Here is a 13,670-nt window from a genome sequence, read left to right on the forward strand (position 1 = left end):
TGAACCAAGCTACCTAATTTTTTGTGTGTAATATTAAATAAAACCTTATTAAAGGAAATTCTGTTGAACATTTGTTATGCAGTTGTGTATTCTGTTGAAACGTGCAAGAAAAATGTGTATACATTACATAAGCATTTTAGAAGCATTTTTAAACAGGTACTTACAGATTATACAAAGCAGTAACTGCTTTATGCAGTCTCATAACAAAGTACTAGTTTGCATCTCTCCGTATTACTTAAATAATTAAACATAAGAATGTTCAATCATTATTAAACTTTAATATTTTCTTTCTAAAATGTGCCCATTCATCATAACTGCTATACACAAACTGATGTTACATGAAGAAAGTAAACTTGAGAAGAATGAAATGGCCAGAAATGGCACATCCCACTATGTGGAGAAGTGAATTCAAAAGATAAATGCAATGAGTTGTATTGATTTAGCAACCTCTACTATAGGCTGTTTAAGGTTATTTCTATGCAATTCTTCAAAGCAAGAAACTACCCAAAGCTACATTGTGACTACAGTATACTAAAGAGCCATCTAGCCATGCCTTAACGCCAGGTTAAACGGCCAGGGATTTGAATGCTTTTCCCCTTCTCAAGCTGTGTCATTCGATTGTCACTTTTGTCTGAATGTCTGAGCTCAGTTTGTCATTATTACTACAGCATCAGCTACAAAGCAACTGACTGAAGTTCTGCATGTTTTGTAGCTCTTATTGCACAAAAACCTGTTTTATTTCCCCTTTCTTTCATGAAGTGCTCACCATGAGAATCATTACAGCCCAGAGCTCTTGCATATTGTGGACAGTTTGGATTCCTTTCGACTCATCTTGACCTACTAGGTGAGTATCATATCACTGTTTATTTTCTACCTAGCCTAAATGTTCTGAGTCTTGACACTGTTTAGTATTGCACTTCATTCGGCTTTAATGCACTTGTGTTTCAAGAAAAACCTGCATTACATCTTTGACGCAATCAAATCAATTGGTAATCTGCAAAGCTGATGACAAAAGACTTGGCAATCATTCCTTGTGCTCTGAAAAGAAGGCTTTGTATTTGAGTTGTAATATTCTCATTACTGCATCATCACATTATCCACTTCTCCATCTTACCAAGCAGTCTCGTTATAACGCAGCCTGCTAGCACTACTATTATTTTTTAATTATGATCTTAAAAATTCCCTGGAACTGGCAGTATCATACAGCACTTGCTGCAACATATTGCATCATTTAAAAAAAAAAAAAAAAAAGAAAAGAAAATTTTAAAAATCAGTTCCTTTGGGCATTCAACTGAACCACATTGGAAAAAATATTATGTCAGCTGGGCTTGTGGATTGTGCTGCCGTGAAAATTGTAACTGAAGGTGTGTTATGAGTACGTCTTATTTGTGAGTATATTAGTTTTCTATGCCAAGCCCCAATACTTAGCAGTTCCCCTGATCCATAGTGTGATCTTTGGCCTTTTTGTTATTACTATCTTCCCAGCTAGATGTTAGTCTTGTCCAAAATAATTAATTAAAGAGTTTATCATTACTATGCTACAGTATATGTGTTACTAATTGCGTTTACATTGAAGTAATCATTACAGAGAACGAGAGAGGAGGAGAGAAAGAGACACAGCAAGAACACATTTGTTCTATGGATAAAACAGAACCAGAGTTCATGATTCATAGGAAAGTATGCCTTGTTTTGGACTGCAGTCTCAGGCTGAACATATCTCTGTTGCTTCCAGCCTCAGATGAGAGGTGAGAATATTAAAGCTGTGGTCTTCACAAAGTGCCTATTAATGATTATTCTTTTGTATTTATCTCTATATCTGCATGGTTTCTGAAGGATTGTCCCTGGTGGGGATCAGCAATATTCAGATGATATGTTTTGAATACATTTTCCCTGACCTGTTACCCTTAACAAGCCAGATGACAATCAAACAAAACGAGTGGCTTAACTCATGCTTCTGCAGAGGGGAAACAACGTTGTGTTGTGTTCTTTTTAATCAAGCTCATTACTATGGGAGGAATTTGCACCATAGATTTAGGAAAATAAAAATCGGTGGGGGGGGATTAGACATGCAAGTAACAACATTTTCTACATTGTACAGTATAGTCAGGCAGACAGTATAATTAAATGCCTGCTATGGAGGCAGAAGTGGCAGGCAGAGCTTTTGTCTCTTTGGTGGCCTCCTCTTTTTGTTTCTTATTTTTTGTTAAAATTGTTTTGCTTTTAGGACTTTTACCCCTTTTTCTTTCCTATAACATGAAAGAATTTTGTTGCTGCTTTTTAGCCTACAGGTAAACTTCTCTTCTAGTTAGAGTATTGACAGGAGATGGCTTGTATTCCCCTGTCTGTGTAAGGGGGATATCCTCTGGATTGCCTTCTTCTTTTTTGCTGAAACTAGCCGCGCTGAAGGTCTCATAAGATGAGGTCAACTTTTTGTTAAGGAGGTTTCTGTTGCGATCACCCATGAGGGAAGCTTCTCCATTGGCCAGCTTTTCCTGACTGCCCCGTTCATCAACAGGCATGAAAGTGGAGAGTTTTGGCTGGCTCTTCTGCTTCCTTTCAGGAGAAGTGCGAACTGGCATCCAGCAGGAGTCCGAGTGGCCATATTCATCACATTCTCGGGTACACTTCCCTGTCAGGGCTACATCTGGCAGAGGCCTTGAATCTGAAAGTAAAATAGAGTTGCCTTTACAAATGAATAATACTGCAATGTCTTCCAGTGAAACTGAGAATCCTTAAATCCACAAAAGGTATTTTTAAAGGTCTTGGTAAGAATGTTGCAATAAGTTCCATAGTAATAGCTTCTTTTACATTGCATGTGCCCAATAGATCATAAGCATATCTGTATGGTTATTCTGAACCTCAAGAGCTGAAAAGTAAAAATATTGTCAATTCCTATGGCTGTAAATCAATCTCAAAAGCAAAATCATATTTGACATTAGTTACTGAATGACTTTTGATGTCTAAGAGTCAACCAAGCACTTAATTCTATGCTGCCAATTTCCTTCAAATTATTAAAAATATCTGAGTTTTTTTTTGCAAAGAATGTTTTGAACTTATGTGAGAGAAACTTTATGCCCTCGACCCTGCAAATTTTTATGAACATGTTTAACTTCTGGTGTGCGAGCTGTTCTGTTACTGACAATAGAACTCAATTTGCACGTAATGTGAATCTCCACTTGTATTTCCCAGAACAGGGTATTGTTAGTACACGATATGTTACATGAGTGCTACAATCAATGATTAGTAAAAGCATATTAAAAACTACTATTGGTTATAAACACAGTCTAATATATACAGATAATGCTGTTCTGTGTGTTGTGTGTGTGCATGTGGCGGGGCAGAGACAGTGCTGCCTGAATGTAACATTTTATATCTGATGTGCTCTGTTAAAAGTTGTCATGTTCTAGATCACTTTATCTCAGTTTTCTACCTATTGTTGTCATAAAAACTTTCTCTGAAAACCAGCAAAATTCACAGGACTGCAGGGCTGACTCCTACCAGATACACAGAGGGTTTTTAATATTCCTATTTTGATACCTGCATTATAATTTAGAAAGCTACCTCCTCTGTTTTAAGGACTGGTAAGATTCTGAATGCTTTGCCTTTTTTTTTTTTTTTTTTCCAGTTTACTTTATGGTCTACAAGAAATAAGTGGAATTGCCTACAAAGCAACAAGATTGATATTCATATAGTTAGGCCTTGCAAGAGAGATGTTTACAAATAAGAGAGCTGGGCAATCACCAACTGTATGAAGTTTAAAAAGAACAAGTGCCGGATTCTGCACCTGGGATGGGGCAACCCTGGATACACGTATAGACTGGGGGATCAGAGATTGGAGAGCAGCCCTGCAAGAAGGGATCGGGGGGTTTGGTCGACAGAAGGTTGTTTATGAGTCAGTAGTGTGCCCTGGCAACAAGAAGGGCCAAGTGTATCCTGGGGTGTATCAAGCATGGCATTGCTAGCTGGTCGAGGGAAGGGATTGTCCTGCTCTGCTCTGCACTGGTGAGGTCTCACCTTGAGTACTGCGTGCAGTTTTGGGTGCCAAAATATAAGAAGGACATAAAACTATTGGAGAGTATCCAAAGGAGGGCTACAAAGATGGTGTAGAGTCTAGAGTCTAGAACCAGCAAAAAAGACCACTCCTGAAGTTTATTTATATTAAAAAAAATAATAATCCTTTGCTTAAAATAATTTAGTTTAAAATATTTACAATAGGTGCTTGCAGAGAAATCATATTTTTTCAGCATCTGCAGATTTAATAGTAATAAAAATGCAAAAGCTCTTGAAAGTTAGATTTACATTCATCTCTTCCTGATTTTTCTGTTCATTTAACTATTCCTTTATTAGTAATTTGTTACAGTATTGTAAAGAATATGCATATTAATTTTCATTAAGAGTTGAAAATATTTCTGTAGCATACTGAACACTGTACAATATTTCATATTGCAATATGTCACTGACTTCAACAAGGAAAACAGCACTGACATTTTCATAACTGAACAACTTTAGTAACTGTAGCTGAGACGTGTAAGGCTGGGAAGAGGGAAACAAGGGATTTTTTTTCTTTTTTCAGTTGTACTTTTCAAGACCTGCAGTTAGATTCAGCCATGACTACCACATTTTTTCAATGAAGAATACAAAGACTATGGACAGTTATCAGCCTATCGGTTTTTAGACATCTGTGTTCTAGAGATGTACACAAAAGAGAGGGACTGTATCAGGAGTATTCTCTATTATTTGTCAGCTAAACCTAGTATTATTCTGGCACACCCTAAAGGTAAGATATATAATTAACTGCTGAGCTGTACCTTATGTGCTTTAATTTTTAAACAGGAAAACCCTCCTGATATTTTAAAAAGAGGGCATAACCACTTCCCATCTAAATCTCAATAAGGTCTTCAATTAGCACCTTATTTCTGAAAAATGACCATTAAACATTAGGCTTGCTACTACTATTTAAATTATTACTCTGACAGAATATTAGCAAATATTGAACAAGAGAATTGTTTGATCTTTATTTAAAATATAGGAGTACGTGTTTATTGAAAAATGTTGTTGATTTTTTTTCTTTTATTATTACTATTTTTATTTTTACTTTTTAGATTGAAACTGTTAATGTCTTCTATAGTTTAGGGTTCCTTTTTAGTGCAAGCAGGTCTTAAGCCAGCATCACTCAGGTTGATAACAATCTGTTCCACACTAGTTGAATCACATACCTGAAAATTTACCATTTTGCATTGTAGTTTATCCCATATTAATTCTGGACAAATGTAGAATCCCTTATTTGTAAAGCATGAGACTTTCTGTACAATTCAGCTTTACAGTGATATTTATCAAGCAACAACCTCTAAGTCAGCACGTGGCTCATTCACCCTGTTGGGTTTTGTGATAAAGCCCATCTGCATACTTACAAAGGAGCTCAGAAAGAAACTGGCAGGAGGGGGAACCCAAATAATACCCTGCCAGGCTGATCCCAGGCTCCTCACAGGGGCCACTGCCTAGGCTTAGTGGAGCGCAGGGGTCTACAGTGGCAGATGGGAACCCAAATCAAGGACTCAAGAGGAACAGCCACAGTTCCTGGGGCTGTCCCATCAGCCCCATTTTCTGGGCGTGGAACCAATGGCCATGAGTCATCAGCAGCTGCTCTCGTGATCACCTTTTACTCTATGGGGGGTTGTTGCCCAGGTATGTAGGACATGTTATAGAATGCAGGGGAAAAGTGGTTTGGGATTGCACTGGACTTAACTATGGGATTTCTAGGGGAGGAAGAACAAGAGTGGAAAAAGAGGCATAAATATATATACACACATATATAAACATATAGACACACAATCCAAAAAATATAAAAATTATATATACAACCCAACTATATATATACATTGTATAGTGTGTATATATATTATGTTATATATCTCATATATATGTATGTATATTATATATATATTACATATATGTACACACACTAGTGGACTTCCATGCTGTCCAGCCAGAGAGGGGAGCAGGATGAGGCCTTTGGTGCTGTCTGTGTTTGAGTTGCTCTGTATGTCTGTGATCTGCCAGCTGTGTCTATATGTGGTATATACTTGTGCTCTGTGCACATGCCTGCTGGGAACGTATCTTCAGTTTTGCTGCTGATTGGACCTGGGGACATAGAGTGGCAGCAGCCTTGCCTCCCATGGGCTGTTGGATCCAGTGAGATATATTTTCCTCCAGCACAGCCTTCAGTTAGTATTTGGCACGTACAGTTAATGTAGTCTTCTACTCCATTGCTTTCTTGCATCTGTGTTAAGAGCTAGAATCAGGATAGCATTTAAACACAGATTTAATCTAACATACATATGAAGCCTGTTGCATTTAACCGCTCTTCTGTTTGAAAGATGGACATAACATCAGCATTTGGTGGGGAGGTGTGGGGAAGGAGAGAATCTTTTCTGTCTGCATTATGTTAGAAGATGGGTTAAGCAGACATTGCTTTCATGCCTAAACTATTTAAAATACCTAAACTAGTCTGTTAAGGACTAGGGTACCTCTTATACACTGCAGTAGATAACAGAGATTTAACTTTCATTCTGAATAAACAAGCGCACAGCTTTAGCTGCAAAGTAATTAAATGTACTTTTGCTAATCCTCTGAACAGATTGACCCTCTTTTGCATAGTGACTGTAAGCTCCTGTTTTCACATTATCTAGCCTATAGAGTCGTGAACAATCTCTGAGTTTGAGGAGAAAAAAAAACAAACACACATTACTCCTTTTCTCCTCTAGAATAAGTTTCATCCAAACATATACCTAAGTAACATGATTTTTTAAGTACTCATCATTTTAAAAGTTAAACACTTTAGTAGCAACTACCCTGCTAGCTGACAAGCCTAGTGGAACAAGACAGAGCAAAGAATTTGTCATCACAGTTGGCAAATCATCAAGGAAGAGTGTAACAGATTTCTACCACAGTTATATATCTGGAAACTGGCTCAAATAAGTGCTTAAAATGCCAGTTATTAACAAACAAATTTTATCACAGTGCTAATTAGTGAGAAAATAAACCTGGAAGGATGGTATTTCTTGTCATATAGAAATGCGTAGATTTTGAATTTAGATTTTAACTGTGTTTATACATAGAATACTCAAATTTAAGCACTTTCTGCATAGAGTTATCTTCAGAGATACAGTGGAACATGCTAAGTTATTTTCAAACATCCTTTCATGGTGGCTCTGCTCAAGAGTTAGGTATTGCTTAACTTTTTACAAAAACGTTGTAAATCCATTCCCCAAAAGCAGATATTTAGACAAATGTTTTGGTGTACATGTTAGTGGTAGACTTCAAAAGTGAGTATTTAGAGAGCAGATTTCAATTCCAACTGCTCAGTCTTCAGCTTAAAACAAAATAAATAGATAATTAAATAAATACAGTTGGAGAATACTAATTTACAGAGTCCCACATAGAAATCTACTTTCTCACAGCATTCCACATTAGCTTGCACCAACAATTGGCAGAGCTAATTGATAGCTATCATTTAAAAATAAAATTGATCATTGATCCAACAAATCTTTAGAAGGTTATCATTAATTTCTGAGAATTTTTTCCATAAAACTCTGTACAAAAGCATACAAATGAATGGGGTTGTTTTTATGTATGATCATGTTTCTATTGATTGTAGCTGGCTGCTGCTTTAGGGCTGGAAGGATTGCTTGTTATCAAAATAAGGAAGGCACCAAGCATGGCAATGCGGAGAGGAGAAATGTGAGGATTATATCTAGTTTAATCCCCCCAAATTTAACAACTACAATATTCCACCCAATCAATTTTCCATTATTTTCTCTCTTCCCATTCCTTACCAAAGAAGGTCAATATATGTGGACAAGGACAAACTATTATGAAATAAGTAGTCAACAAATACATATTAGAAATGATGTGATGTTACGTACACTTATATACACTGCAGAAATATAATCAAGGCTGCACACTCACTCTGGCTCATCTTTTAGAACAGCCCATTCTTGTATGATATTTTAGAGAAATCCATTTTTTGCAATTAGTCCTAATGTATCCCAGCATACACGGTATTTTGGAGGAAGCTGCAATAGACTTTTCATTTTCTCATATTTTCTAAACCACAAAGCCTATGGTAACAACAGGCTTTAGAATTAATTAGTCAAAAGCTCTCTTCCATTTATTGACTGTGGAGATAAAAGTCACTCAGGAGCAATACTGACGCCGTATCTGGATACATACAACTTGAACATTCCCAGAAAGAAGAACTCTGCATCAAGAAAGCATTCCTAGTTGTACACCTTTTCCAGAGTATGTGACTGAAAAACTCACACAGCACTACAGCAGTAGTACACTACTACTTTAAGCATGTAACTTGGTCCGTATGATTTGAAGAGTCACTGGTATATGGAGTGCTGAATAGTATCTATTACAAATCAATGACTACATGCAGATTTTGCTGCCATTCCCCATTGATGGGGCCATAATACCTCTCATGCGTCCAGTTATTGAGGGTCTGTAAAGAACACCTGTGCCATAGTTACAGAATACGGTGAAAAAAGAACAGGCATAGCTACTGTCACATGGTAGTGATGGAGATTGTGGCTTGGATGAACCAGTTTTCACCCTACCTTTTTGTGCACTCTGTACACAAACATACTACATTCAGAGAACCATCCAAAAATCAAGTGGAACACCACTAAGACTATGTAATTAAACAGGAGTCCATTTACATAGCTTTTCTATTAAATGGCTGTCTGTTTTATGAGCTGTGTGACTGGAGACACAACAGAGCTCTTAAAGCATAACAAGTATTGACTACATGATCAGAGAACAATAATGCAGAAAACAGCTGAGACGGTGCAATATTGAAGAAATTCACTGTTCAAGGGGGGGAAAAAATAATAAAAGCTGAGCTACAGTGATACAGAGCTACAGCAGTACTGTCTTTGAAATTCCTGCCTCCTAATTGCGGTAATTCAGGAACTGCACCCTGTTAGTGCTGTGGCATATTCTGACATGTCAAGACACTATTAAAACACTTAAACACATTTGAAGGCATCAGTAGCTTCTTTCGCTGCACCTTAGGCTAAATACAGTTAAATACCAATTGAACATATCTCAAGAAGCATTTAGTGCCCCAAGGCTTGGACCACTGTCATTCTGAATGTGGCATTATCATGTACTGCAGAGACAGTGCATGCCATCTCTAAAGCAGTCCTATTGAATAAAGTCAAACACAAATCCACTGTTTGAGACATGCCAAACTGCACCGAAGTAATTAATATATTAATTGCTTGCGGCTTGAAATAATTTCATTCTGAAATGCTTTTCAATGCTTAAGAAATAAAATATTTCGGAGTACAGAAAGGCTCACGTACAACGACTGAATGATTAATATTGTGAGGAGGTATGACAGAAGGATATACAGTAATGAATTCTGAATCTTTTTATTGTTTTGCTATGCAAGGAAAAAGGAACATAGAATGAAAGCGAGACATTTAAATAGTTTACTTGAAAAGTAGTATCCCTTACATAATTCCTTACTATCTCTTACACAGTTCGTAAGACCAGCAAGACTCACTGCTGTAGCATGTCAAAGGTCCAATTACTTAACTGTTTTCAAGGAATTCCATAGTGGGATTTTTCAAAGCAAATATGAAATGCTACATAGTCCTTTACCAGTAAAACAAATTTAAATAAATAAATACGTAAGACAACAGAAATAGGTAACTGATTCTTTAACATTTGTAAAAAGTTCATGTTAGATGAATGAGAGTGAACTATCCAGAAGACAAGGCAGCTGAGGGAGTGAACAGCACTTTATCATGTACCTAAAAGGCTATAGTAAAGCAAGTGGAACAATCTGTTTTGCATGTCCACAGTAGAAACAACCAAAAGTAATGTCTTGATTGCAGCAATGACAAACCAGGTTAGAAATCAGAAAACAACTCTGAGGATAAATGTAGTGATGGAAGATTATAGAGTCTCTACCACCGGGAGAGTTTTAAGAATGGCTAGACAAACATCTCCCAAGGGTAGCATAAACTTAGCTAATCCTACCTTGGGAAAGGAAGGATGCACTAAATGACCTCTAGAAGTTCCCTTCAGCTCTGCAATTCTGCTAATGTGATTACTAACATTTATGCACTTTGGCCTCAGCCCAGTCCTTAACTGTTCCTGTATTAAGATTCTTGACTTATTTGGTAATAAATCAGCCTTAGAAGTTCAGCTTCTGTTAAGCTAAAAGTCCATTTTCGCATGACATCCTCCTTAAAATTTTAAATTAATAGAATTACAAACCGAAAATAAAACTGTCTTACCATTTTAGGTATGAGTTAATCAAATGAATACAGAAACAAAAAACTAGTAATGTGAAAAAAAAAGGCACTCTCAAGTCCCAACATGATAACCTAATAATTTATAATACCTTCTTGCCTAAATTCTAACACACCAATTCCATTTTAAAGTTTAATCAGAAAATTAAGGACTGAATTCTGCCTCCACCTGTAGTGGTGCAAACCAAATATCATGCCACTGAAGCCTATTAAAACTGAAACTGGTGTAAAGGGAACTGCTGTAAAGCGGAACATTTCAAGATTGTTTATTTGTTGCATGAAATTTTGATTTTGTTTATCTGCCTTTGTTTTAGGGACGAACAGTCCAAAGGGTGAAAGCAGGCATAAGATTTAAATGTTTTTTGTTTAACTAAACAGACTATACTAGAATTTGTAGATATTTAACATGACTCTGACATGTAACCAAAGAAATATTACCCAAGCCATAAAAATACTGGCTTAGATTCCAGTTATTTCTATCACAATTGCTTCCAGCGGGTTAACATACAATGTTCTTTAGCTGTTCCTCTAATATAATGACTCCAGAAAAAAATTCTGACCTAAGTTAATGATTGTACCAGCTCTGTAGTACTGCATCTGTGACCTTCAATGAACCAACAATATTTCAAAATTGACTTAAAAGATGATTGTTCATATAAAAGACACTACACCTGTCACATTTTTTCTGTTCTTCTTTTTAAAATAAATAAAAAACAACAACAAAAACCAAACAGTTTGTTCTCTTACAGACCCAAGTGATATTAATCAGTTGGTTGTCAGTGTAGAACCATAATATAGGTTGTATACAATATTATGTTTAAGTGAAATCTAATTCAAAAGACTTAATTCTAGACAAATACTAATTTTAAACTTTGATTACATTATAATATAAAAGGATGCACACCAGAAGCATTTAGCTTTCTCTCATTGAAGTTCTTCTTATCATATAGTTGAGACTGTTATTTCATTTTGTTTCAAAAGACCAATAGCATATGTAAAACGAGAACTAAGAAGTACCAGCTTCCATGTACTAAAGACACCACTATGAACTTAAATTCCCTAGACTTTAATTTTCTTTACGTAAATGAAATTGTTACAAACCTCGTACTCCCATTAAATCCTTTGATGGTCTGATTTACTTCTGTCAGTGAAATGGCAACATATCTTTCAGAAAAAAAACAGGACTTAGCATGGCTTCCTGAAGTAACACAGTCATTAAGATGTAGGACACATTTAAGCTGTCTAATTGTTCTGCCAATCTGATGCTGAAGTATTAATCTGTCACTGTGTCAAATTACATACTTTTAGTTTTTTTAGTAAAACGTGTCAGTGCTTAACAAACTCTGAGATGAAGCAATTCATGGAGCAATTAGAATGTCAGCTCTCCTAAAGATGACTTGAGAAAAGTCTGAATCAGCACTCAGAAGTCAACATAATTTCCTTGAGACTCATGGCAAAGTGATGGGACTGCAGGAGCTCCAAAGGAACAGAGTAGCTAGCAGCCATTATTAGCTCATCTCAGCTGTATACTGTGCCACCCCTTTATTTTATTTCTTGTTATTAAGTATTTCATACTTCACCATACATTCATACCCCACACACATGGCTGCATAACTGTTTATCATAACCAACTGGGCCAAAAAAAGGCAAAACTGAGTCACTTGTGACTATGGACAAGAACTCAAATTAAAATAAGGTTCTTGTTGAATATTGCTGTGTTTAAGAATTGACTTTAAGGGAGAATGGTGTTTTCTCTCTTTTATATCATTCAGTTATCTTTTTCTTACCAAGTTCTTCTGCCACAAGGTACTAACTTTAACTTTTTATCTTGAGACAGAATAAAACGTTATATAATAATATATATTAAATATTAGTAATTCTTTCATGAAAAATTGAATGAATCCTGTTCTCCAGAGGTTTTCTGTGTGAGGTGTACATTCTGTTATGTCGTAGAACCTTACGGTTAAACTTAAACAGTAACTGTAAAATGTGCTGAAGATCTTTTAGTTTATATTACATTATTTTCAAGTGGGGGGAAGAGGGACAAAGAGGATGGAATTTAAGAAAGTTCTCCATGCTCTGCATGCAAACGCTCCTGTAAATAATGTAGAGGTCAACATGGAGCAGAAACAAACATCTTAACTACTTGTCTTTTTAGTAACTGTCACGAAGAAGTTGTGTTGTAAAATGAAAAACAGTAGTCACAGGAAGCTCCATTTAGGCTTTTATGTCACGGCAAAGAAATCTTATTCCACACACACAAAAAAAAAAAACCTCACTTATCTGTTTATGCCATACATGTTTCTCTCACAAATACACAAATAAATCTGTAATTTTACACACTTAATAATCCTAGGAAGAGCTGGGACAAAACCAACTTCAATTGAATTGGAAAGTACAAGAATGCGTTTTCAATACAAGCAGATCTATATGATGCATGGTCTACATGAATGCTAAAAATAGTCATTAAAACAATTCAACAGCATTGCATTAATGTACATTTTTCTGTTTGTCTAACGTATCCTCCTGAAGCAATTGATTAGATTTTATAATATGTACTGCTCATCTTCATTAATCACGAAGCACAGCATTAATATAAAGTCATGCAACTCAGATGTAAATGCTAATATTTTCACCTGTCACATAAAAATGAAATATTTTACTGATTAACTAGTTACCGAGTCATTTCTTTTATTCCATTTCAGTGGCCTGGGCCAGTGTCATTCTGTTCTTATTTTATAAGAATATAACACTTACAACACTTATTTTATAACCCTCAATTTTTTCCTAAGAATGGGTAGAAACTATTCTTAATTAATGTCCACCTAAGTAAAACAACATATATATGTATATATAAATATATATATATATGTTACTGATTCTTTCTCATTGAGATGATGCAGGGGAGAGGGAGTGGTTTTCTTTTTTTTTGTTTGTTTTTAATATAGCAAGCACATGGAAAATATCTTCACACTTCAAGAAATTGAGAGACAAATAGAGAAAGATAATGAATCTCCCAGTGTGATTTATATCCTGCTCAAAGGGATTTTTTTTATTGATTTTTTCAGCTGTATGTGCAGATTACAGCTAGTGAATTAATTACAAACATCAGCTTAGAATGGTTACGTACTTATGACAGATTCATCTGGGCACAGGTTATTCATGACTGTGAAACATGTGCTGCAATTAAACAAGCCAAACGGTCAAAGCCTCTTTGGTATGGAGGACGATGGCTGAAATACAAATATGGAGAGGCCTGGCAGATTGATTACATCACACTCCCCCAAACCCGCAACGGCAAGCGCCACGTACTTACAATGGTGGAAGCAACCACCGGATGGC

The 13,670-nt window shown here is 36.0% G+C and overlaps 1 protein-coding gene across 7 annotated transcripts in view; it reads right to left on the reverse strand.

Moving 5' to 3' along the window:
- Nucleotides 1–1,163: 1,163 nt before the first annotated feature.
- Nucleotides 1,164–13,670, reverse strand: part of PCDH7 (protocadherin 7) — a 284,971-nt gene continuing 272,464 nt past the window's right edge. For 6 of the 7 annotated variants that reach the window (XM_040554826.1, XM_040554830.1, XM_040554827.1 and 3 more), the window contains one exon: nt 1,164–2,662. In XM_040554826.1, the coding sequence (XP_040410760.1) occupies nt 2,283–2,662 (380 nt within the window). In that variant the 3' untranslated portion in view covers nt 1,164–2,282. The remainder of the gene's footprint in view (nt 2,663–13,670) is intronic. The other variant, XM_040554831.1, reaches the window with a different exon arrangement.

This window comes from Cygnus olor, chromosome 4, assembly GCF_009769625.2.
Source record: "Cygnus olor isolate bCygOlo1 chromosome 4, bCygOlo1.pri.v2, whole genome shotgun sequence".
Lineage (NCBI taxonomy): Eukaryota > Metazoa > Chordata > Aves > Anseriformes > Anatidae > Cygnus > Cygnus olor.